Here is a 26734-nt window from a genome sequence, read left to right on the forward strand (position 1 = left end):
CATTATCTGAAACAATTATGATGTTTAAGGGAAAACATAGATGGAAAGAGAAGATCTTCAAGCCAGAGAGAATGAGCTCTGTTTTTGCCTAACATTGCACACTAGAAAAATTCTTCAACAAAAGTGAAAATATGACCCTCCATGATATTGACAAGGTCAGTGAAACCTCATGCCATTCCGTGTTAAAGTTAATATGGTTTCCTGTAACTTGCATACCTGATTTCCCAAGTTTTAACTGAAGTATTATAATCACTACTTGCATCCCTCCATTTCTAGATTCTGCTCTGTCTTTAGATTTTGAAGCCCCCCCCCCCCCCTCGTCCACCTGCCTCTTATTTATCTTTCAAGTTTTCACAAAGGTGCACCAAATTCTAGAAGGCAGAAAACTGGAATTACATCATTTTAATGGGGAGTCATATCCACTAAACCAGAGTTTCACTGAAGTGACTCACTCAAACAATACACAATTTACAGGAGGCATAAATAAAGTCAGAGGTTCCCTAAATCCTCCGTTTTCAGGCATAAAGAGTGTAGTAACTATTATTTAAAAATACACCCTAATACTTGCTAACATGACCAGTTAGGTAAAAAAAAATTAACTTAAAAATCTTTTTAGGTTTAGGTTTTTATTAGTCAGAGGTAGTTTTAAAAAAAAGCTATCTGATCAGCTTTGGTTTTCTACTATGTGGTCTGTGTCTCTGTCTGGAAAACAATACTGTCTCTGCAACAGGTGAAACATCGAGGTCAAATATTTTCAGGACAAAACTAATTAGAAAGATTTTTCTAAAAGTTAAAACTAAACAGAGTGCAGTAAGTGCCCAGTAAACAATTTATCTTGGAAATACAATTAACATCTGGAAGTTTAAAATGTAAAAGAACAAGAACGTTTCCTACCTGCAGCTTTTGTGTTGGTCAGGAAGTGTAGCTCTTTTCTGATTACAATCTCCCATGGCTTAGCTTGGTTTCTGCATTTGAATGTGAAATATGTAAGAATGCCTTGTTTAGCCTGTGAGTTTGCATGACCTCTTAATGAGACACTGTAGTTAGTGTCATTGGGTATAAAGGTATCATGTGACTGTAGATGAAAATAAAATCCTTTAAAGTTTGAATTTAATACTTCCTAGAATCTGTAACCCTTTACCTGCAAGCTGGATATGAAACCTGACAAACCTTGTTGTTTTATGGTCAGGATAAAAAAAGAAAATGTGCCATCTTATTCCTTTTCTATGGGACAGTAAGATGTATTAAAAAAACTCCAATGCAATGTATGTATCCACAGACTATCGCTGCATTTTGAGTATTCTATATATTAGATTCTCCCAAGTCACAAACTAAGCTCTCTCTCCCCCCCCTCCCATCAGGTATTTTTACCTGGCACTGAATTGTAGTCACCACCATGTTGGGTGCTGCTGCTCAGATTTCAGTCCTACAGCTGAGATGTATGCCTACAGGGTGACATCAGAGCTGTCCATAAAAGTTATTGGTTTTCTTGGAACAGCTGCCTTCTGGGTGTGGTATTACTTCCAGATAGGATATGAAAGGAGAGTGCTTACTTGTCCCACTCCTAGTTGTAAGAAGGAGAGAATGCTTAGTTGTAAGAAGACAGATTTTAGGAGATTCCTGCAGGCAGCCAGTCAAATTAAATTTTCCCCATTCATATGCGTTAAAATACTGATTCTTGATATTCCTGGAGATTGTAGGCTGAGTCTTGGAAGGAATTTGCTGCATCACAACAGCATTGTATAATCCCTGTCAGTTGTTTCAGAGTTGTGGGTTCAAAACTGCGCACACACTTTTCTCTAACCAGATGAGATTTTGGAAATATTCTACTAAATCCTCTTTATTTATTTGTTTTTGTTTTAGGGCTTATGAAAATGAGGCTAATAGTATTGGGTACTGCTACTCTACTGGTGGATGCATTGCTATCATGCATTAGAAAATACAATAAGTATATGTATGGGACTATACAACTTTGCCAGCATACCTCTGATCTGAGTAGCAGTAACCAGTTACTGCAGTCCTTGTCCTTGCTGAGAGAAGAGAACACTGATCATGCTAAAAAATGTGGAACTAAATCCTGATTGCCTTACTCATGTGAGGAATCCTATTGACAATTCATGTATGCAGAGTGAGCAGGAGTTGTCCCATGGTGATTTTTCTTATGGAGTGTATAGATTTCAGAACACATTTCATTTGTGGCCTCAGTAAACTGGACACAGGGCTTAGAAGATGAAACATTAATGTGTAAAACAACTGCGCCACCTAGCCTCAATTTCTTCCAGCTCCCCTTTCTCTAGTTACATATTCAAAGGCTAAACATAAGATGCAAGTAAACAAATTAACAAAAATTGCTTTGGATGTGCATAATGTAAACAGCGAAAGTATGTTATTTAAAGGCTAAGCATAGCTGAGCTTTCAGACTGCATGCTAACTCCAATAACTTCTACAGTAGCTGTTTGGCACATTTATTTCTTCCTTCTAAGTTTTTAGCATTGTTGAAAATAGGCTTAAAGAATAAGGAATGTTTTAAATTAAAAAAAAGCCTACATTAAACTACGATGAAGATTTCAACTTCAAGGTTCTGATGGCAACTGTAAGGAATCATCAGTCTCTTGCAGATACCTCAACACTGCAAAAAAAACCCTCCGTGGAAGCAAGTGTCAGAGCTTGGGTCAACTGAACTCCAGAATGCACCATGGGGCTAAAAATAGCAGTGTAGATGTTCCTGCTGGGGCTGGAACCTGGGCTCTGAGACTTACCCCCTCAGTGGGTTTCAGAGCACAGGCTCCAGCCTGAGCCCGAATGGCTACACTGCTATTTTTAGCTCCATAGCATGAGCCCCAAAAGCCCAAGTCAGGTGACCTGAGCTCTGAGAATTGCTGCTGCAGGGTTGTGGGTTTTGTGTTTTTTTGGAAGGGTACGTGTACCCTAAGTGACCCTGACTTGACAGAGACAGCCAGTATACTCTGAGATACCCACACTTATTTGTTACCCAGGCAGCACCTAAGCATGTGTGGCATGCTTATCACACTTAGGGTATGTCTACACTACGAAATTAGTTCGAATTTATAGAAGCCGGTTTTATTGAAATCGGTTGTATACAGCCGATTGTGTGTGTCCACACAATAAAATGCTCTAGGTGCTCTAGTCGGCGGACTGCGTCCACAGTACAAGGCTAGCGTCGACTTCCGGAGCATTGCACTATGGGTAGCTATCCCACAGCTATCCCACAGTTCCCGCAGTCTCCGCCGCCCCTTGGAATTCTGGGTTGAGATCCCAATGCCCGGATGATGCAAAACAGTGTCGCGGGCGGTTCTGGGTACATGTCGTCAGGCCCCTCCCTCCCCCGTCACAGCAACGGCAGACAATAGATTCGCGCCTCTTTACCTGGGTTACCTGTGCAGACAACATGGAGCCCGCTCAGCTCAGCTGAGCTCACCGTCACCATATGTCCTCTGGGTGCCGGCAGACGTGGGACTGCATTGCTACACAGCAGCAGCTGCTAACTGCCTTTTGGCGGTAGACGGTGCAGTAGACTGGTAGCCTTCATTGGCGATCTGGGTGCTGTCAGCCGTGGGGCTTGCCTTTTGGCAGTAAATGGTGTATTACGACTATTAGCCGTCCTATTACAAGTCGGGTCATCGCACGGTAGCAGAGTCTTCCCCGAGCAGCCGATTGTGCAATAGGCCTGAAGACCATCGTCATACGCCGCCCCGTATTTGCTGCCAAGCACCCAGAAAGATGCCGAGGGCTATCAGTCACGCTGCACCATCGTCTTAAGATGTAAAAAATAGATTTGCTCTGTATTCATTTGCTTCCCCCTCCCTCCGTCAAATCAACGGTCTGCTAAGCCCAGGGTTTTCAGTTTAATCTTTGGTGGGGACCATTCTGTGTGACAGTTGTTTGTGTCTCTCCCTGATGCACAGCCACCGTTCTTGATTTTAATTCCCTGTGCCTGTACGCCATGTCGTCACTCGGCCCGCCCTCCCTCCTTCCCCTAGTCCGTCAGATACTACGTTTGCGCCACAGCTCAGAGAGCCGAGAAGCGGTTCGCGCCTTTTCTTTGAATTCTGGGTTGAGATCCCAATGCCCGGATGATGCAAAACAGTGTCGCAGGCGGTTCTGGGTACATGTCGTCAGGCCCCTCCCCCCTCGTCACAGCAACGCAGACAATAGATTCGCGCCTTTTTACCTGGGTTACCTGTGCAGACAACATACCACGGCAAGCATGGAGCCCGCTCAGCTCAGCTGAGCTCACCGTCACCATATGTCCTCTGGGTGCCGGCAGACGAGGGACTGCATTGCTACACAGCAGCAGCTGCTAACTGCCTTTTGGCGGTAGACGGTGTAGCATGAGTGATAGTCGTGGGGCTGGCAGCCGTAGGGCTGCATTGCACCAGCCCCTTGCCAGGCGATGGTATATTATGATTGGTACCCATCGTCGTCGTACTGGAGTGGCTGTCAATCATGGCCACCTGGGCAGACATGTTTCGATGATGATGGCTACCAATCGTAATATACTATTTTCTGCCAATTGCCCAGTATTGTCTGCTAAGCACCCAGAAGAGGCCGAGGGCGATGCTGGGTGCTGGCGGACGTGGGGCTGGCAGACGTGGGGCTGCATTGCTACACAGCAGCAGCCCCTTGCCTTTTGGCAGACGATGGTATATTATGACTGGTATCCGTCATCGTCGTACTGGAGAGGCTATCACTCATGCTGCACCGTCGGCTGCCAGCTTAAGATGTAAAAAATAGATTTGTTCTGTATTCATTTGCTTCCCCTTCCTCCGTGAAATCAATGGCCTGCTAAGCCCAGGGTTTTCAGTTTAATCTTTGGGGGGGACCATTCTGTGTGACAGTTGTTTGTGTTTCTCCCTGTTCCTGTACCTGTACGCCATGTCGTCACTCGGCCCTCCCTCCCTCCCTCCCGCCCTCCTTCCTTCTCCTGGTCCATCAGATACTACTTTCGCGCCTTTTTTCTGACCAGGCGCCATAGCTAGCACTGGGATCATAGAGCCCGCTCAGATCACCGCGGCAATTATGAGCACTATAAACACTATGCGCATTGTCCTGGAGTATATGCAGAGCCAGGACATGCCAAGGCGAAACCCGGACCAGGCGAGGAGGCGATTGCAGCGCGGCGACGAGAGTGATGAGGAAATTGACATGGACATAGACCTCTCACAAGGCACAGGCCCCAGCAATGTGGAAATCATGGTGTCACTGGGGCAGGTTGATGCCGTGGAACGCCGATTCTGGGCCCGGGAAACAAGCACAGACTGGTGGGACCGCATCGTGCTGCAGGTATGGGACGATTCCCAGTGGCTGCGAAACTTTCGCATGCGTAAGGGGACTTTCATGGAACTTTGTGACTTGCTTTCCCCTGCCCTGAAACGCCAGGATACCAAGATGAGAGCAGCCCTCACAGTTGAGAAGCGAGTGGCGATAGCCCTGTGGAAGCTTGCAACGCCAGACAGCTACCGGTCAGTCGGGAATCAATTTGGAGTGGGCAAATCTACGGTGGGGGCTGCTGTGATCCAATTTGCCAGGGCAATGAAAGACCTGGTGATAGCAAGGGTAGTGACTCTGGGCAACGTGCAGTCAATAGTGGATGGTTTTGCTGAAATGGGATTCCCAAACTGTGGCGGGGCCATAGACGGAACCCATATCCCTATCTTGTCACCGGAGCACCAAGCCACCGACTACGTAAACCGCAAGGGGTACTTTTCAATGCTGCTGCAAGCCCTGGTGGATCACAAGGGACGTTTCACCAACATCAATGTGGGATGGCCGGGAAAGGTACATGATGCTCGCGTCTTCAGGAACTCTGCTCTGTTTCGAAAGCTGGAGGAAGGGACTTTCTTCCCGGACCAGAAAGTGACCATTGGGGATGTTGAAATGCCTATCGTGATCCTTGGGGACCCAGCCTACCCCTTAATGCCATGGCTCATGAAGCCGTACACAGGCAGCCTGGACAGGAGTCAGGACCTGTTCAACTACAGGCTGAGCAAGTGCCGAATGGTGGTGGAATGTGCATTTGGACGTTTAAAAGCGCGCTGGCGCAGCTTACTGACTCGCTCAGATCTCAGCGAAAAGAATATCCCCATTGTTATTGCTGCTTGCTGTGCGCTCCACAATATCTGTGAGAGTAAGGGGGAGACATTTATGGCGGGGTGGGAGGTTGAGGCAACTCGCCTGGCCGCTGATTACGCGCAGCCAGACACCAGGGCGGTTAGAGGAGCACAGCAGGGCGCGGTGCGCATCAGAGAAGCTTTGAAAACGAGTTTTGTGACTGGCCAGGCTACTGTGTGAAACTTCTGTTTGTTTCTCCTTGATGAACCCTCCAAACCCCCCCCCCCGACCCAGTTCACTCTACTTCCCTGTAAACCAACCACCCCACCCCCCCTCCCCTCCCGCTTGCAGAGGCAATAAAGTCATTGTTTTTTCACATTCATGCATTCTTTATTAGTTCCTCACAGAAGTAGGGGGATAATTGCCAAGGTAGCCTGGGATGGGTGGGGGAGGAGGGATGGAAAACGACACACTGCATTTTAAAACTTTAAGTCTTATTGAAGGCCAGCCTTCTGATGCTTGGGCGATCATCTGGGGTGGAGTGACTGGGTGGACGGAGGCCCCCCCACCGTGTTCTTCGGCGTCTTGGTGAGGAGGCTATGGAACTTGGTGAGGAGGCTATGGAACTTGGGGAGGAGGGCTGTTGGTTACACAGGGGCTGTAGCGGCGGTCTCTGCTCCTGCTGCCTTTCCTGCAACTCAACCATACGCTCGAGCATATCAGTTTGATGCTCCAGCAGACGGAGCATTGCCTCTTGCCGTCTGTCTGCAAGCTGACGCCACCTATCGTCTTCAGCCCGCCACTTGCTCTGTTCATCCCGTGATTCAGCCCGCCACCTCTCCTCTCGTTCATATTGGGCTTTTCTCATCTCCGACATTGACTGCCTCCACGCATTCTGCTGTGCTCTATCAGCGTGGGAGGACATCTGCAGCTCCGTGAACATATCGTCCCTCGTCCTACGTTTTCTCTTTCTAATGTTCACGAGCCTCTGCGAAGGAGAAACATTTGCAGCTGGTGGAGGAGAAGGGAGAGGTGGTTAAAAAAGACACATTTTAGAGAACAATGGGTACACTCTTTCATTACAAGGTCGCATATTTCGGCTTGCAGGCAGCCATGGTAGGCCACAGTGTTTTGGCTTTTTTAACCTTCTTAACATGCGGGAAAGGTTGCAAACAGCAGCGCATTTCCCATATCAAGGATGAATTGGGTTGTCCATTTAAAATGGGGTTTCAATGTAAAAGGAGGGGGCTGCGGTTTCCCGGTTAACATGCGGCACAAACACAAGTAAACCCCCCCCCCACACACACACATGATTCTCTGGGATGATCACTTCACCCCTCCCCCCACCGCGTGGTTAACAGCGGGGAACATTTCTGGTCAGAAGAGCAGGAACGGGCGCCTCTGAATGTCCCCTTAATAAAATCACCCCATTTCAACCAGGAGAGCTTTCTGGAGATGTCCCTGGAGGATTTCCGCTCCATCCCCATACACGTTAACAGACTTTTCCAGTAGATGTACTGGCCGCGATTGCCAGGGCAAAGTAATAATTAAACACGCTTGCTTTTTTTTTGTAATGTTTACAAATATTTACAAAGTTACACTCACCAGAGGTCTCCTGTGTGCCCTGAGGGTCTTGGGTGAGTTCGGGGGTTACTGGTTCCAGGTCCAGGGTCACAAACATATCCTGGCTGTTGGGGAAACCGGTTTCTCCGCTTCCTTGCTGCTGTGAGCTACCTACAGTACCTCCATCGTCATCTTCCTCGTTCCCCGAACCGTCTTCCCTGTGTGTTTCTCCAGTGAGAGAGTCATAGCACACGGTTGGGGTAGTGGTGGCTGCACCCCCTAGGATCGCATGCAGCTCCGCGTAGTAGCGGCAAGTTTGCGGCTCTGCCCCGGACCTTCCGTTTGCTTCTCTGGCTTTGTGGTAAGCTTGCCGTAGCTCCTTAATTTTCACGCGGCACTGCTGTGTGTCCCTGTTATGGCCTCGGTCCTTCATGGCCTTGGAGATCTTTTCTAATACTTTTCCATTTCTTTTACTGCTACCGAGTTCAGCTATCACTGCTTCATCTCCCCATATGGCGAGCAGATCTCGTACCTCCCGTTCGGTCCATGCTGGAGCTCTTTTGCGATCCTGGGAGGACTCCATCACGGTTACCTGTGCTGATGAGCTCTGCGTGGTCACCTGTGCTCTCCACGCTGGGCAAACAGGAAATGAAATTCAAACATTCGCGGGTCTTTTCCTGTCTACCTGGTCAGTGCATCTGAGTTGAGAGTGCTGTCCAGAGCGGTCACAATGAAGCACTGTGGGATAGCTCCCGGAGGCCAATAACGTCGAATTCCGTCCACACTACCCCAATTCCGTCCCGCAAAGGCCGGTTTTATCGCTAATCCCCTCATCAGAGGTGGTGTAAAGAAACCGGTTTAAAGGACCCTTTAAGTCGAAAGAAAGGGCTTCGTTGTGTGATCGTGTCCAGGCTTAATTCGGTTTAACGCTGCTAAAGTCGACCTAAACCCGTAGTGTAGACCAGGCCTTACAAATGGACTTTACTAAAATAAGACAGGAGATCTACATTACACACTACACCTCTCTACAAAGGAAAAAGGACCGTAAGCTGTCTAAAATCCTACCTGCCACATGGGGCCACAACAGGGGTACCCCTAACTCACCCAGCAATATCGTCAATTTATCCAGCTACACACTCAACCCAGCAGAAGAGTCTGTCCTATCTCGGGGACTCTCTTTTTGCCCCAGCACCCCCACGAACATGATACAGTTCTGCGGTGATCTGGAAGCCTACTTTCGCCGTCTCCGACTCAAAGAATACTTTCAAGATAACACTGAACAGCGCACTGATACACAGATACCCTCCTACCAACAACACAGGAAGAAGAACTCCACATGGACTCCTCCTGAGGGTCGAAATGACAGTCTGGACCTATACATAGAATATTCCGGCGGCGTGCACAGGCAGAAATTGTGGATAAACAACATCGCTTGCCTCGTAACCTAAGTCGTGCAGAACGCAATGCCATCCACAGCCTCAGAAACGACCCTGACATTATCATCAAAGAGGCTGATAAAGGAGGTGCTGTTGTCATCATGAACAGGTCTGACTACCAGAAGGAGGCCGCCAGACAACTCTCCAATACCAAATTCTACAGGCCACTTTCCTCAGATCCCACTGAGGAATACACTAAGAAACTACACCATCTACTCAGGACACTCCCTACACTAACACGGGAACAAATCAACATACCCTCAGAGCCCCGACCGGGGTTATTCTATCTACTACCTAAGATCCACAAACCTGGAAATCCTGGACGCCCCATCATCTCGGGCATTGGCACTCTCACTGAAGGACTGTCTGGATATGTGGACTCCCTACTCAGACCCTACGCCTACGCCACCAGCACTCCCAGCTATCTCCGTGACACCACAGATTTCCTGAGAAAACTACAATGCATTGGTGACCTCCCAGAAAACACCATCCTAGCCATCATGGATGTAGAGGCTCTCTACACAAACATCCCACACACAGATGGAATACAAGCTGTCAGGAACAGTATCCCTGATGATGACACAGCACAACTTATTGCTGAGCTCTGTGACTTTATCCTCACGCACAATTATTTCAAATTTGGTGACAATATATACCTCCAGACCAGTGGCACCGCTATGGGCACCCGCATGGCCCCACAATATGCCAACATTTTTATGGCTGACCTGGAACAACGCTTCCTCAGCTCTCGTCCACTCATGCCCCTTCTCTACCTACGCTATATTGATGACATCTTCATCACCTGGAAGAATTCCACCATGATTTCAACAGCTTCCACCCCACCATCAACCTCAGCCTAGACCAATCTACACGGGAGGTCCACTGTCTAGACACCACCGTACAAATAAGCGATGGCCACATTAACACCACCCTATACCGAAAACCCACCGACCGCTACGCCTACCTTCATGCCTCCAGCTTCCACCCCGGTCACACCACACGATCCATCGTCTACAGCCAAGCACTGAGGTACAATCGCATCTGCTCCAACCCCTCAGACAGAGACCAACACCTACAAGATCTTCACCAAGCATTCTCAAAACTACGATACCCACACAAGGAAATAAATAAACAAATCAACAGAGCCAGACGTGTACCCAGAAGCCTCCTGCTACAAGACAGGCCCAAAAAAGAAACCAACAGAATTCCACTGGCCATCACCTACAGTCCTCAGCTTAAACCTCTCCAACGCATCATCAGTGATCTACAACCCATCCTGGACAATGATCCCTCACTTTCACAGACCTTGGGAGTCAGGCCAGTCCTCGCCCACAGACAACCTGCCAACCTTAAGCATATCCTCACCAGCAACCACGCACCGCACCATAACAACTCTAACTCAGGAACCAACCCATGCAACAAACCTCGATGACAACTCTGCCCATATATCTACACCAGCAACACCATCACAGGACCTAACCAGATCAGCTACAACATCACCGGCTCATTCACCTGCACGTCCACCAATGTTATATATGCTATCATATGCCAGCAATGCCCCTCTGCTATGTACATTGGCCAAACTGGACAGTCACTACGCAAGAGGATAAATGGACACAAGTCAGATATCAGGAATGGCAATATACAAAAACCTGTAGGAGAACACTTCAACCTCCCTGGCCACACAATAGCAGATGTAAAGGTAGCCATCTTACAGCAAAAAAACTTCAGGACCAGACTCCAAAGAGAAACTGCTGAGCTCCAGTTCATTTGCAAATTTGACACCATCAGATCAGGATTAAACAAAGACTGTGAATGGCTATCCAACTACAGAAGCAGTTTCTCCTCCCTTGGTGTTCACACCTCAACTGCTAGCAGAGCACCTCACCCTCCCTGATTGAACTAACCTCGTTATTTCCATACTGATTTATACCTGCCTCTGGAGATTTCCATTACTTGCATCTGAAGAAGTGAGGTTCTTACCCACGAAAGATTATGCTCCCAATACTTCTGTTAGTCTTAAAGGTGCCACAGGACGCTCTGTTGCTTTTTACAGATTCAGACTAACACGGCTACTCCTCTGATACTTGACACTTACATTGCTTCCACCTGATTTACACTGGTATGAAATCAGAATTGGGCCCATGAGCTTGCTCCTGCTTCCATTTATGTTACTTTGCCTTTGAGTGGGATCAGGATTCAGCCTAGTGAGATGAGCAGGTGACAGGTTATAACCTTCACTATGAACCAGAGTTGGATCTGAAAGTGATTTCAATGGGTTACCTGTGAACAGTGTGCTCAGCATGAGTAAGCATGGCAGGATCTGGCCCTACACATGGAATTACTAGTCTTTATTTAACCTAAAACTTTTGAGCCAGATTGTGGACCCGCTCCTCACACTGATGTGGAGTTATTCACCCAAGTAGTCCTTCTGAAGTCATTCATGTGAATTAGTGCTTACCAAGATGGTAAGGAGTTCACAATCTGACCCTTCTTGTTCTAATCACTTCTTGTCTTTATTTTGCATATACATATTACATACAAAAAACCTGCATTTAAAAAACATTATTATGGTTGCGAAGTCAAGCACTCAAAAGTTAGGAAACGCCAGAATTAAGATTACCAGTATAACCTTAATTTAGCTCCTATGTGTGGGTATGCATTATGATAAAACTTTAATTATATGATCACATACTATTTTTTTCCACAGGACCCCGCCTCATTCAGTGCACAGCATAGATGGTGCTCTCTTCATTCAATATTTTGTTTTCTCCTCATTGGTTCACTGGTTGGTCCCAGGCCTTGTTTACTGCACACTATTCACTCCCTGCTGTGAAGATAGAATTATTAATTTCCTCATGGGATTTTCTGCAGTGCTTATTACTATAAGAGTTCTTCACAAATATTAACTTATTTTCACAACATCCTTGTGAGATGAGAGTGTATTATTATCCCCATTTTACAGATGGGGAACTGAGACCACAGAGAGACTTGAAGGAGGGGTGGGCAGATGTATCCACTAATTTTGGATGTCCAATTTGAGATGCCTAGGACCTGATTTTTCAGAGTACTTAACATTATATAGCACTTTGTATGTTCAGCGCACCGCTTCCAGTGATTTCAGTTGCAGCTGTGAGTGCTCAGCACTTCTGCTGATCAAACCCTAAGGTTTGAAGTCGGGTACCCAGAAAATGAGTGTAACACAGTGACCATCAGTGTAAAATTTCGGTTAAATGACTTGCCCGGCAACACACAAGTACTCTGTGGCACAGGCAGGGATAGAATCTAGTTCTATAGGGCAGCATTAAACCGCTTTAACCATGAGACTGTTGTTTCTTTTCCTGCAATCCCCTGCCTTATTTACTACACACTGTTCAAACAAGTATCAGAGGGGTAGCCGTGTTAGTCTGGATCTGTAAAAAGCAACAGAGAGTCCTGTGGCACCTTTAAGACTAACAGATGTATTGGAGCATGAGCTTTCATGGGGGAAGTGGGCATTCACCCATGAAAGCTTATGCTCCAATACATCTGTTAGTCTTAAAGGTGCCACGGGACTCTCTGTTGCTTTGTTCAAAGAAGATGATCCTGGAGTTTTTCTGGCCAGGGCTATACTGGGTGTCTGCAGGGGTCATGAGCCTCCTCTTGTGGGAGTGCGGACAGGGCCTAGTCTGCATCTGCAGTTAGGTCCATGCCTTCTGTCTTCAGGCCCTGCAGAGACCACTTTACAGTGTGCAGATAGTCCAGCCTGGAGCGTGCTGGCACACTCTTTTCTCTGCCACATCCGAGGGCTCTGATACGACCAGCAGCTCTTTTATCTCCACCTGAGAGGTCCCCCGAGACCTCTCTGAGCTGCTGGTCTTCTACCAGGACCTCCTCAGGACCTGAAAGCTAATCTCTGTGACCAAGTGGTGGGACCTGCACCACCTGAGGAGGGAGAGAAACCTTAGTGGGCCAGTGTGTACCCCACACTGGTTCCATGGCCCACCAGGGATATCAGTTGGCAGCTCCTTCATGGAGTTGTGAGCATGAGCAAGTACCCAGTGCAGTTCATGACTTCCCTGACACCTGTCCCTTTTGCAGTGAGAGGGACACCCTGGCACACGTCTATGTAAGGTGCATCTGGTTGCCACCTATATTCTGGCTTTTCCAGAACCTTTTACTGAGGTTCTGGCTGCATTTTCCCCCAAATCTCCTGATCCTGGCACACCCCAGCCATGGCCCCATAAAGTTATGGGACCTTCTTGTCAGCCTCCTCCTGGTGCTGGCCAAGATGGCCATCCATCACACCAAAAATAGGAATCTGGACGGGCAGATACTCTGTGACTGGGGCCTATTTCTGTTCCCTTGTTCATAGAATCGAAAGACTGGAAGGGACCTCAAAAGGTCAACTAGTCCAGTCCCCTGCACTCAAGGCAGGAATATGTATTATCTAGACCATCCCTGACAGCTGTTCAGTTACATCTCTGTGCAGAGTTCCTCTGGACAGTGTCCACTGACTCCTGGGATGTTTTAGAAGAGCACTGGGTTTTATCCGGGGTTCTCTGCTCAGGTGTTTCCTTCCGGTTCCTGGATTTTCTGCCCTTGACCTCCCTCCCATTCCTCTTTTCTCCTTTGTTGTACCCTGTAATCAATTGGAGCCTGGACTTTGTGGTTTCTCCCCTTAGTTGAAAGGGAGGGCCTTTAATTTTGGGCGGGCCTAGGCCCTCCTGTTTCCATTACTTCAAATTGTACACACTGTCCATCTTCTCTAATAAATGTAGCAGCGGTCATACAGACAACAACCTTCTTCACTGCACAGTCCTGATTCATCCTTACAACAGTTCCATCTTGTGCACTTTATGAAGCTGGGGTTCTGAGGACATAATAATATGTGATTCTGTAATGAAACGTATCATAATACATAGGCTAAAGAGACAGAATTAAGGTTGCTCAGGCAAACTTTATCCTGGCACTTCCTAACTTTTGAGTGCTTAACGTTGCAATCTTAATTATGTTCTTTTAACATAATTGTTTTGTGTATAATTTCCTAGGTTTTTACAAAACCAAACTGAAAAAAACCCCAGACACACATTCCATTATGTGGCATCATATTGACACCCCCACCCACTGTTCATCAGCAGGTTTGGAACCTTTAGATTCATGACACAAACCTCTGCCACTTAACCTAACAGAATAATTGAGAGCAGCGGGGATAGATTGGCATCCTGTAGACCAGCATTTGAGGGGGATGAGATATTTTGCTGGTGGGATTCACAGATATTTGCTAACAGCAGAGGAATGGTGAGACTCCGGAACCTTGGTTCCATTCCAGGCTCTAGAGGGGAGTGTCCTCTAGTGGGCACAGATTCTTCTGCCCCATTCTCCCCAACCTTGACCTCTTTTTGCCTCTCCCCTCCAACTTGTCCCTGTCCCTATCCACCCTGGCTCCTCATCCCAGTCTGATTCTCTTCATGTAGCCAGGCCCAGTCTCCACGTCTCAGGCTTCTTATCTCAGTCCCAGTCTTGCTGCCTAGCAAATCCTAGGTTTGCCCCTCTGCACTGCCCATACCAGTCTTCTCCCATTTCCAGTCCCAGTCTCCCTGTCTAGCCAGTCCCTGGTTCTCCCTCCTGACTCCTTATGCAATCTGTCTCTCCTCCTCCTCCCTAGCCTCCAGTTGTCCCTGCCTTCCCACCCACATTTCCCATCCCCAATGGCTCCCTGTCCGTCTTCCCACACTGGCTCCCCATCAATTTTAGTGTGACCCCTTCCCAACTCCTTGTCCCAATCCCTTTGCTCACCCAGTGTCTGTTCTCTCCTTTGCGCTGTGACTTCTTATCAGATCTGCCTCCCCCCTCTTCCCCATTACCCCATCCACTGGTTCTCAATCCCAGTCTCCTTGCCCAGCCAATCCCAATCTCCCCCCACCTACTGGGTTTCTGGCCCCACTCCCATTTCTCTCCAGGGCTCCCAGTCCTAGTTTCTGCCCTGACTCCTAATCCCAGTCTCCTCCCTCATCCCATCTCTCAGTGCCAGTTTTCCTCCTCCCCCTTGCTTAGCTTCCAGTCCCCATTTCCCCCACAGGCACCTTGTCCAACTGATTCCCCTTCCCGCCCCCCCCCCCCCTCAGCAGGTCTGTTTTTTTTTAAATGGGCAAAACAAGTTATTTTCCCCTAACCTCTTTCTCAGAAACAGCTGAACCATTTTGGCTGAAATTTTCCAAAAAAGATCAGTCTGGGGCAGACACTTGGTATGGAATATTTCAGCTCAAAAAGTTAAAGTTTGGCAAAGTTACAAACATTTGAAAACAGTCTCATAATAGGAAGTGTCGGGCAACCTTAATAATAGGCGGCACTACTGGCCCTGCCTAAAATATATAGACAAAAATGATCTCCAAACATCATCATCCTCTGGGATGTTGCATTTTAATCTATGTCATAATGCTCCTAGAATGATCATTGAGGCCTCAGTTGTTGTTATCTTTGAAGCCCCAGTCCTGGAAACTTTCACATATACACATCACTTTAAGCATGTGAGAAGGTCCATTACAGTCAGTAGGACTTTAAAGTGAAGCATGTACTGAAATGTTTGTAGGATCAGGGCCTTGGCATGTAAACCACTTGAGCAGAGACCTACTACTTTTTGTCTGTGCCAAAATAATATCAGTACTAGTGTGTGGAAGGTTGTGACAGTGGGATTGGGGCAGAGCTCGTGTATGCAATTCAGGATCGAGGCCTTTGCTTTTAGGTGAATTCAGTGCCAAGCTGACAGTCCTGGATAGTAAAGGTCTCTGTTTTCTTACAGCACAGACATTGCATGGCAGCAGCAGTGGAAGCTTCCTACTATTGTTCCTAATAAGATGGTTCAACACTTTTCCTGGAGGGCTCATAACCAAAGGGTTAGTCTCTATGTTCTCTATATTGAGAGGGTGGACACTGTGATTTAGAAACACCTAGTCTGAGACCTTCAATTCATTTCACATGGCCACTAATCTGCAGTCAAATGGTAATGAATGACTTTCAGTGACTATCAAAGTGACCACATTTGAAAGGTAACCTAAAGGTGAGAAGCTCTATGCCCCATTACCTCCTTCTTCAGCCACTCAGTACTCTAGAAAGAATTATTCCAATAATTTTGAGTACATTCCTTAGTGGATTACAACAACTTTAAAGTGGGTCACATTTGCAGTCTAAATATTTGACAGTGATACTTGATAAACGAATCCTTCATTAAAACTATCCAAAGGGCCTTGCACACATTTTGGTTCAATTACCTGAAAAACAGTGTGTCAAAAATCAAGCTGGCATTTCTAGATACTGGAACTCAGAAAAGTGTATCGATGAAAGGCCCTTTCAGAATGCTGCCCTTTCACTCTCCTAACCCGCGACCTGAATAATTGCTGAACAGGCTGTATTCAGACTATTAATAACTTGAGTTATTATTTGCATTGGTAATGCCCAATGGCCCCAGTGAGGGTTGCAGTCTCTTTGTGTTGTGTGTTGCACAACCACTAGATGTCATGATCCCTACTCCAAGGATCTTACAATCTCATTGAAGATAACAGTTAAGATTCTGTGCTTTAAGCCAGCTTTGTGCCCTTGTTATTTTGGAAGCAGTTCACAGTGTATATTAGAGCAGGGGTGCGCCAATTTACAACAGCCTCTTGAGGGCTGCCTGTAGGCTGCTCTGCAGTTTGGAGCAGCCCAGAGTTCCCATAGCAAGTCGCCCAGTTATGTCCTCTGCACGGGGGCTTGGGAAGGAGGGCAGCATAGGGCCTTATGCCAGTGCTTAATTTGTGCCATAGCTTGCCAGGGCTGAGCCCCAGCACCTCCAGGTTTGGCAGTTCATAGCCCCGGCACCTCTGGGCTTGCTGCACCAGTTATGGATGCAAAAAAATTACTTGAGCCCTGGCACCTCTTTCATTACAAATTAAGCACTGCCCTAGGCTGTGCCTGTACTAGGGGAATGAGCGTGCAGAGGTCTTACGCTGGAGGCATTTCAAACTTGTGCTTTCCTAGGCTGGAGTAATTTTCTGCAAACTGGTTTGCCGTGTCTTTCAGTGCTGTGATAGGGAGGCCCATTGGTCCCAATTGGCAAAAGATTCACTGTTCATTACAAGCTACTCCTGTCTCAGTCCTGATAGACTCACTACACCTAATACACCACTTTCACGGTATTTATCCATAAAGGGTAGCATGTGAGGTTTCACTGGAAGCCTGTAACCTGTTGATATTCATAAACATTGTAATATGTGTGTTTGGGTAATATTTAAGGAACAGTGTGACTATACTGAAAATTATGCAATTATGGTCTTGGAACGAAATGTGGTCACCAAGGAATCATAAGTCTTGGCAATGGCCCATTCAAATAGGAGGGAGTTTTCACCCCTCTCTTGCTAGCTGATTATTTCATATATTGCTCAATTTTCCACCTTTGCACCAACACAGAAAAGTCAATGGGAAAACCATCAAACTACAAACATGAAAATCACTTGGCAGTGAACAGGAATGATCTGAGAACTTTTGGGGTGAGAAACTACTTTATTAGATAGGGAAGGTAACTCTTAATAAGTTTAGGCTGTAGTTCACATTTTATGATTTTATTTTATATGTAACCATTTGTTTCCATCACTCACCCCCATTTCTATTTAAAGCTCTATTTTTTCTTAAAATTTCTTTTGTTTTACTATAATTGAATTTAAATTCTGTGTGTACACAGGAACGGTGATTAAAGATAAAACTGGTAAATGGGGGTTCACCATTCCTTTGATCTGGGATTTCTGTGGGTATCCAGTGATGTGGGGTTGGTTACCAAAGGGCTACTTTTGAAGGGATTCGGGGGCTGGTGTTCATATATATTTAACCTACAGGGCAAAGGCAGAGTCAGGCCCACCAACAGGTGGGGCAAAGAGGTGAATTGCCCAGGGGTCTGGCAATTTAAAAGAGCCACGCGGATGAGATAGATACGTATTTTTTTAATAATAATAAAGATTAAAAAAATGGAAATCTGGTTTCCTGCTGCTGCTGCTCTGTACAGAGCGCCGTCCCTCATTGTGACCGTAACGGTTTGCCAGAGCTCTGCTGCACCCTGCTGGTCTGGCAGTCTGGTAGAGCCTCAGCAACAGCAGCCTGGGAACCGTGGAGCTTGCTGCCTCCTCCGTGCTGGCTCTCTGACTACAGGGCTGAGGACAGGGATACTTTAAAGAGGAACAAGCTCCCGCTGCATTACCAGATTTCCTCCCCCGGGGCTGCAGCTCTGTGCCAGACACAACCCAGCAAGTTCAGCCACCCAATCGAGCCTTTCTAAGTTTGCCGAGAGGCAGCTGGGGCTAGTCCCCCCCGACCTCCTTCGCTGCTGCTAGCACTGGCTGATGAGCCGCTATCACGAGCGCAGGATGAGGGGCCCCCTCCACTGCTCAGCCAGGGAACGAGGTGCAGGTTTTCCCTCTGCCTTCGCCCCTGGCCGCCTCCTCAGAGATCTCCCAGTAGATGTGGCATACCATACCTGCTGTCTCCTCATTGCTCTGAGTGTTGATGTCCCACAGCACCAGCAGCACAAGTATTGTATTGTATGTTTTAACTTTGTTGGTCATATTCAGTTACATCTTGTATATCCGTTTTTTCCTTGTCTTTAGATTACACATGAATCATGATTAGGTGTTTAATTAGCCTACTTGATACTTTAGGTGTGTTCTTACTTTGTGCTTCTTTAAATGGTTTATCTATTAATTTCATTCCATAATGTATTTATTTAATTTAAATATATAATTCAAAATAACAAATTCTACATCTTATATTTAGGCTCACAATTTGTCTAACACTGGTGCTATAACTGGAAAAAAAAAGTTAACTAGATCAAGCAACGCCACAACTTATGCACAGTGGGTTCTAATGTGTTATCAGTAGGATAAAAAGTAGTGTTGTAAACCTCAGCCTTCCCTTTCTAGGGGGGCCATTGATTGTTTTTCCCTGGGCAAACAGCAGAATTGCTGTTGGCGGGTCTGGGCAGAGCTGGTGTAGCCTGGAGGAGACTGCTTGAGTGGCTGGCAGGCTGGTTGTGTTAGGGAGCTGACACCCAACCATGACTCAGCCGCGCTGGAGGCAGCGGTAACAAGGTGACTCACAGCCATGGGTGCCCTGAGAAGTGTCACAAATGTGAGGTCAGGAAAAGTTACCTGCAAGTGTTGAGCAGTAGGAAGGTATTTCTTCTCGTTGGCGATTCAGTTATATAACCTTTTGATTTCATGTTGCCTTCGTTACTGAAGTCTTCCACAGAGAACAGGCGGAGGAAAATGACTGGTATTAAATGTTCTCTTTGGATATGTCTACACTACAGTGTAAGCCCAGGATTCAACTCAGGCTCAAACCTAATTCCCTTCCATCTACACACACATCGTGCTAACTCAGGGCTCGGAGCACAAGGTCCCAGGACCCCCATGGGGGTGAACTCCAAGCTTGAGTCACAATGGGACCTAGGGTTCAAGCCTTATTGCTTTGCAGGTTAGACACAGCCCATGGACTTGTGCTCTGGAAGTCCACTAAAAGTAACCCACAGTGCCACGGGCTGACTTTCTTTGTCTTCTGGAAAGTTAAGTTTGGTGGACAGTCAGGTTTTTCCACACTGCACCAACAAAGGGCTAGACTGGCCACGTTTTGGGAGGGTGCTAGGAAGTCTGGGATATAGGTGTTTGGAATCATGCCCACATAATGCAATATAGATGCTGCAGCCCCAGGTTGGGACCCAGGGTTCAAAAATTCCTAACCTAGGATTACAAATGAGTGTAAACCCTCAAGCCCTAGGTTAACAAATCCAGGGTCTGCTAACTCAAGTTCTATTAACTCTAAGCTTACAGTGAAGTGTAGACATACCCTCTGTGGCTGACCTCAGGCTTAGCTTTGTCTGCCAAAGAAGACTCCACCTTCACACTTCAGCTTAATTCCCCTTTAAAATTTAAAAGAGAGACTCCTTCTAAGCAGACTTATCAAGCCATTCAGTTTGGGAGAAGCAGATAGTTTGTTGTGGGGATGTAAATTGTGCTATCAATGAGAAAGTAAATTGTTGCATTCTCTCCTGAAAAATCAGCAGCAAATCTGGAAGCTGTAGGCCTCAGCCATTCTACCAAGCTTCTGTGGGCCAAAACTCGAGGTTGGCTCCTGAACTGGGCAGAACTGGATCAGTTTAAAATCTTGATAGCTGTTTGTTGTTTTTTAAACATCCATGTTCTCCAGGCTGGGTTAAGTTCTGTTATTTACTCAGTTTTCTGGTGTCACTGTATTTTTCTAATGAGCAGGTCACAGATATTGAGAGAATGCTTCTAGGTATTCACCAATCCTAGGAAAAAAGTAGCTTAGCGAGCTCAGCCAGTGTTTGGTATGTTACGGGTTCATAGGCAAATCAACTGTTTTGTTTCATTTTGTACGGTAGAATTTAGATATTTAGTTTTTATTTAGTTTGAGTATGGGCCCATTCAGTACTCCTTGTGCAGGAGAATCTCCCATAAAAGTCAGTGGAAATGCTTTTGTGCAAGGAGTACTGTACTGGGCTCCGTGAAATCAATGGGAGCTGCAAGCACTCAGCACCTCTCAGGTCCTTGCCATTTGTCAGAATGAAATTCATCCCTATGCAGAGGGCCAGTGTAAAACCTGTGCATCACTTATATCTTGTGGCCTCAAAATAATGCTTAGCTTCTATTGGAGCTTTGTTGATTTATACCAGCTGAGGACCTGGCCCTAATAATTTATTCCCCGTTCAGAAATTTCTTTACTAATTAAAACCACACACATAGTAGTCTATTTACTTAGTTTATTCATACAAACAATGATTACACAAGACTGTATATTGTTTGAAGACTGCAATAGATTTCTAATTTAACAACTCTGTAACAAAATTTAACTAAATTTAACATTTATGAAAATATAAATCTCTGATTGGGTAATTCTTCCCAACAATACAAAGTTTACATAAAAACATTCAATATGATCTATTAGTTGCAAACAAGTTAGGAAAAGTCATTCAAGTCACTTGATATACTATATTGGCTTTTACATAGAACATTCACACACTATGTTAACCCTTAGGTTGGCATTTGTTTCTTGGAAATGCAGTGGCATGGAGTTCCAACTTCCCAAAAAGAAAAAATGTAGTTTGTTTAAATTCTTTGAAAACTTTGCCAAGGACATGCCATGTTTAAGATAAGTAAAGGGTGGGGTTGGGGGGACCTTTTCACCCTTTAGATACAGATAGCCACTTCTTTTAGTTAGGTGAAACTGTTTTTAAAAAAATAGTTGACGATATTTCACAATTTCTGCCTTGAAACTGATAAAACTGTATAAAAGGCTCAGAACAGTCTTAAAGCAGGAAGTGAAACACAAAGGAGCATACATACAGTATGTAAAAGTAAGAAATGTATTACAAATTGGAACAGTAAAGAACCTTTGGACAGCCTTTAGATTTTATGGAATATTTCAGCACATATACAGGCATATTCTGTTAGTCCCAGAGTATTTGGTCATCTGATCTGTGTTGAACACAGGAAAGAACAGGAATGGTAGTAATAAGGCAAACTTTATCAAGAATAATACATGGCATGTCTGAAAGCTTTCTATTAAGATCACTGTAGGGATTTAAGAGATATTCCAAACTTATACAACAGAGAGAATAAGTAACCTTTTAACATAAAGAGAGAAGTGAACAGGTGTTTGACGGTTTATCTGTTAATGCCCTTTCTCTTTGAAAAAGTATTTGTTTTATCCAGTACTAATATGCACTGTGAAAGAGACAGAAAAACAATACAATTTCAGTGTTAAACTTCTTTTATGACCTAGGTAATAACTAGTTTTTCTTTTTTATCAGACTATAGAAAAATCCTTGCATGCAATGTTTGTAACTTTCAGTACTTTCATTTAGATGAAGACTGATTTATTACCTCACACATAGATGTGTTTGATGTTGATTGGCTTCTACCCCTTTCAACCCAAATGTTAATCCCAATTTTTTTAAAAAAAGTAGCTATTTCTTTAAATGATGGAATGCATCAAGTGTTCCAGGTTGGCAGGTGACATCTTGTCATTGCACCATCAAGCAGAAAAACACATTTTTGCAAGTGGGTATAAACTTAGGGTAACAGTTGACCTAGCTTTTTCCACAACGAGGCTATCTGGATTATAAAAGAGTATCTTGCCTCCTCTCCAACAATAAATGGAGTTTTGTCTCTAGCTAAAACTTTGTCAACCCCCAAATAAGATTTTCTAATTCCTGTAATGGTATAACAATTGTAATAGTATTGCTAGAAATTGTCAGTCAAGGCCCTGGATCTAACCTTGGACTAAACCTTGTATTCCAAAATTTAAAAAACCCTGCAGCCCATTGGATAAATGTTTGTTTCACATTTGGTTGATTTTTTTGCTTATTTTTGTTCACATAAATGTAAGAATATTTGTTGAGAAAAACAGCATTCCTACCCTCTGCTGTTCTTTGTCTTTCAAGAAATGCACTGGTACTTACTTTTGAATCAGAAGACTAGCCTATGCAAATGTATTATGTATTCAGGAAAACTAGTCCATGTTTATAATCAGTTATCAGCAGCAAAACTGTGTCCTCTGCAATCTATGGCTGCGCACACTTTGTCATAACAGTAGTTGTGTTTTTTGGGTGTTGTTGTTTCACTTGTCTCAGGGTCTGTCACTGTGATGGGGCTATCTCTTGCAAACACCTCGGTAGACTCTCTCCAAATGCAGTCTGCATTCACCTTGAAGCTATAATTGTGACACTTTGGCCTAATCACTTGTGTTGCATTACTGAAAATTTGACGGCTATTTGAAGTAGCAATTTTAATTTTCAGTGCTGCATCTACCCGATCCACTACAGTGTAAGTACCTATACTTCCATCATCAAAGCCAACAATAATATTCAAATGCCTCTGTGAGAGAGAAAGAAAGGTTGGAGTTTTGTAAAGGGAACAAGCACCAATGTTTTTACCGTCAGCCAGTCTCATTACAATTAAACTAGAGATGGCACCATTGTCATCGTCCTCTTCATTACGAAAACAGATGTACACAAGATAGCGGCCATCACAGGACAACCTCTGTCGCCAGATAATGCCAGGGGCATGAACCACACGAAGTTTGCCGCTGTGTAAATCAAGCACATTGATGTTCTCATCACCACGGGATAGAATTCCTAGCTTCCCATTGGGGGATATTTCAAAGTCTTCTAAATCTTTTAAGAAGTTATTAGGCAGTTGTACACGCCTGCAGATTACTTCCTCTGTAAGACTCCAGATGTTCACTGTTTCAGTGGATGTTATAAACACTACAATATCTGGGCAGTCTGGGATCAGTTTAATATTAACAATGGTTGCACCATCATCGCAGCAAAATTTCTTGGTTATACTTCCTGTCCAGAGACTTACTGCCAACACTTTATTCTTTGTCATTCCAACTACAAATGTATTAGCAGTGGTTATAAATGCATTCTGTAAGGCAACTAAAATATTGCAAACTCTGTGTCCCGTGGCCAGTCGCCAAACTCTAGAGGCATTTTGTTCACAGAGCGAGACAACAAACTGATCGTTGTGTGTAATCATCAGCTGAGATATCCTTTGCCCATTAATGCGGAAGATATTTTCGCCAGTAATGGTGTGCCATACATATTGGCTACATTTGTCATCTGATGTAATCATTATTTCTCCAGAAGAGGTCAGCACACAGTTTTCAACAATACCTTCATGCTTGAACACAGCTTCAATGAATCCAGTGCTGAAGTTCCACTTATGTACAGATTCTGATCCATCCAGTGTATAAATTAATTCACCTCTGGTTGGCAACACCAGTCTTTGGATGGGTTTGCCAGATTTGTCAATGTTGGACATAGCAGTTATGATATCTATATCCCAGATAGAAAGGACACCACTGGTGGATAAGGTTAGCAGCATGTTATGGTGATTGGATTTAATTAGTCTGACTATGGTTCCTGAGATTTCCTGTAAGCTTGCCATACACTGTCCTGTATCTCTCCTCCAAACAAAAATGGCTGAGGTATTTTCCATAGAAGCAATTATACAGTCACCGTTTTTGGATAACACAGCAGATATAAAACGCTCATTGTGTTTTGCTCTGAACTTTTCAGCCACTTTCCACATGCGAGTGTCGAGAAGTTCTATACTGAGTGCCTTACAAATTAAAATTGCACTTTGGTCTTCAGAAAGTTCAATGCTGACAACTTCGCTGTCTTCTTTCCTGCAATCGAAGTCATCTGTCAGTTGGGGATTTGTGATTTCCTCAGTATTCCAAACTGAAAGGCCACCCTCGTTGTCCACCATCACCATTTCTTGAGCAGTGTCCAGAACAAGAAGAAATTTCACAAATCCACCTGAAAATTCGGAGGTCACGGTGGACAGTTTCTCTCCACTTCCTAAATGAAATATAGTGGTGGTGTTAAGGTACTGTCCGCAGAATGCATAGACTCCATCTGGAGAACACTGTACACAAGTCACTTCATACCAGCAGTGGAAGTGATAAAGAGGCCACCCATAAAGTAGATCGATTACAGTAACATCTTTGCTAGCTTCCAGCCAAGCAAGTGCATGATTAACGGACAGTGTAAATCCATTAATAAAATTTGAGCCTCCCCCAATTCCACAATGTTTTGATCCCTTAATTTCTACTTCAGACAAAAGACAGGAATTTTGGTTATCATAAATCAAAAGCGTGTTCTTCGTTGTAGCCACTACAAGATATTTTTCATCACTCGTAAGTTTGATCCCTAAGATAACAGATTGAGCTGTTGTAATTTGCCTTAATAGCTGGCGAGTCTCTGCATCCCAAGTACTGATGGAGCCATTTTCCAAAGCAGCAATGACTGTATTTGGATTAAAAGTAGGCAGGATCTCAGTAACATGCATGCAACTGGATGACAAGGGTAGTCGCTCGGGGCTGTAAGTCACATCCATGGAGGAGTGCAAGGGAACGATAGAGCAGTATTTGGGTCCATCTCTGTCACATTCTAAAAGAAGGTGCCTCAATTTAGGCAATGAGCTGACAACTGGAAGGAGCCTCTGTTGCAATTCAGCAGAGAGTGAACCTGGATATTTTGTTACTTTGAACTTTATACTGCGAAGGGTACTTGCCAGAAATTTCAGCTCCTTTTCTTGTGAATAGTTATAAGCCAATTCTATGTCGGAAAGTGCTTTGTCAAACTGTCCTATTTTAATCATTGTGTACAGCCAGCTGAAGTTCATAATAACACCATACAGCAGATCGTCTGATCTTCCACATCTTGTCAAGTGATGCAAAAGTTCTGTCATTTTTCTGTGATTGACAAAAAAGATGTCCGGCTCTAATGGATTACATTGGAAGACCCACGGCTGATCAGGTGCTTGCCTGTCAAAAGAGGTGAGATCCATACAGTGCTTCTCCTCATCATTCACGCTTCTACTGTTATTGTCAAGGCACCCATTCAAATATTGATCTTCGCTATAAAAAGATTTCCTTCTTCCACCCGACCAAACGCCAAGGAAATACTCTGCCATGATCGTATGCATTTCATGTACATCTTCCTCACTGTGGAGATACAGTTTCTGGGCAATAAGCTGCAGGTGCCTATTTGCCCATACAAGAAGTGTTATATTTTTCACTTGCCGTTCTATCAAGTATCCCTTTAAGCCCTCCTTAAGCCTTGCAATGTATATATACGGTACCCTCAATGGATTACATTGCCTGATACTCTCATTTAGCTCATACATAATACTGTTGTCAAGAGCTAAAATATCTTCCAATTCCATTTCACTCAGGCCAGATTTGGACATTGTGATGTAGCCCAGTGCTCTCGACAACAGCTTCAGCCCACACTTGTTTTCTAATGACCAAAATAACTGCTCTATGCTTTCATGAACAGTGACACTAAGGGAGGACTCATCAACATCTTTGTGAGATCTCCAGTTCCTAACCTCTCTGAAGGTTAAGTTTACAAACATAGGCAGTGTGCACTTTGAAAAAGCTTCATTGACATAAATTTGTTGCCCTGATGTTACTTTTCTTTTAACATGCAGCAGCTGATGTTTCAGTACTTGGCTGCACATCTTTCTGTCCCTTGAAATCAACTCAATGTAGTTGTCCTCTTCATAAATAAGGCACCTCAGTTTTTGCAGGATACCATGTTTGTTCGGCAGTGTTGACATGATTATCCGTACTGAACGGGGAAGGTGAATGGGGAGCCACCATAGTTTCCTAGCATCATCGTTATCTGAAAGCTGCTCTAGGGCATCAAATATTATAACCAGTGGTCTGTGAAATGAAGACTCATTCAACAGATTTATAAACAAGTCCCGAAGATCATGAATCTTTTTAGGGTAACTCTGTACTAGGCAACGGTAATTAATTGCTAATTGTTCACAAATACTTTGAAGCAGATTCTTAAGATCTGTACTCATTTCTGTGGATCCCAAAAATCTTATAACTACCACAGGGTCAGATTCTGGTCCCATCTCTTCCTGCAGCCAAGTATAAGCCTATAATGTAGAAGCATAATTTAGTTAATGTCTAAATTAACAGAGCCAAATGAAGCACAATAACAGAGCACATAATTGTTTTACTTATGGTTTTATAAACAGTATTAATTTGTTTGAAAACATAAGTTTAGTTTTGAAGTGTTCCTGTCTGAGTGGAAATGTTCTTAATAGCGGGGTTAT

The 26734-nt window shown here is 44.8% G+C and overlaps 2 protein-coding genes and 1 long non-coding RNA gene across 7 annotated transcripts in view; 1 reads left to right on the top strand and 2 right to left on the bottom strand.

Moving 5' to 3' along the window:
• The window catches only part of C5H4orf19 (chromosome 5 C4orf19 homolog), a 69337-nt gene extending 67583 nt beyond the window's left edge, over nt 1-1754 (bottom strand). Inside the window, exons 1-2 of one of the 3 annotated variants that reach the window (XM_024106687.3) lie at nt 1372-1754; nt 895-965 (exon numbers count right to left, since the gene is read on the bottom strand). The gene's annotated coding sequence lies outside the window, so the exon portion shown is untranslated. Of the gene's footprint in view, nt 1-894; nt 1031-1371 lie in introns of those variants that run through there. The other 2 variants (XM_024106691.3, XM_065596975.1) reach the window with 2 other exon arrangements.
• Nucleotides 1-26734, top strand: part of LOC135983741 (uncharacterized) — a 164392-nt gene that overhangs the window by 79324 nt on the left and 58334 nt on the right. The window lies entirely within an intron of this gene.
• The window catches only part of NWD2 (NACHT and WD repeat domain containing 2), a 142541-nt gene continuing 136643 nt past the window's right edge, over nt 20837-26734 (bottom strand). For all 3 annotated transcript variants that reach the window (XM_005286331.4, XM_042843445.2, XM_005286332.5), the window contains exon 7: nt 20837-26554. In XM_005286331.4, the coding sequence (XP_005286388.2) occupies nt 22619-26554 (3936 nt within the window). In that variant the 3' untranslated portion in view covers nt 20837-22618. The remainder of the gene's footprint in view (nt 26555-26734) is intronic.

Source organism: Chrysemys picta, chromosome 5, assembly GCF_011386835.1.
Source record: "Chrysemys picta bellii isolate R12L10 chromosome 5, ASM1138683v2, whole genome shotgun sequence".
In the NCBI taxonomy this organism is placed as follows: Eukaryota; Metazoa; Chordata; order Testudines; family Emydidae; genus Chrysemys; species Chrysemys picta.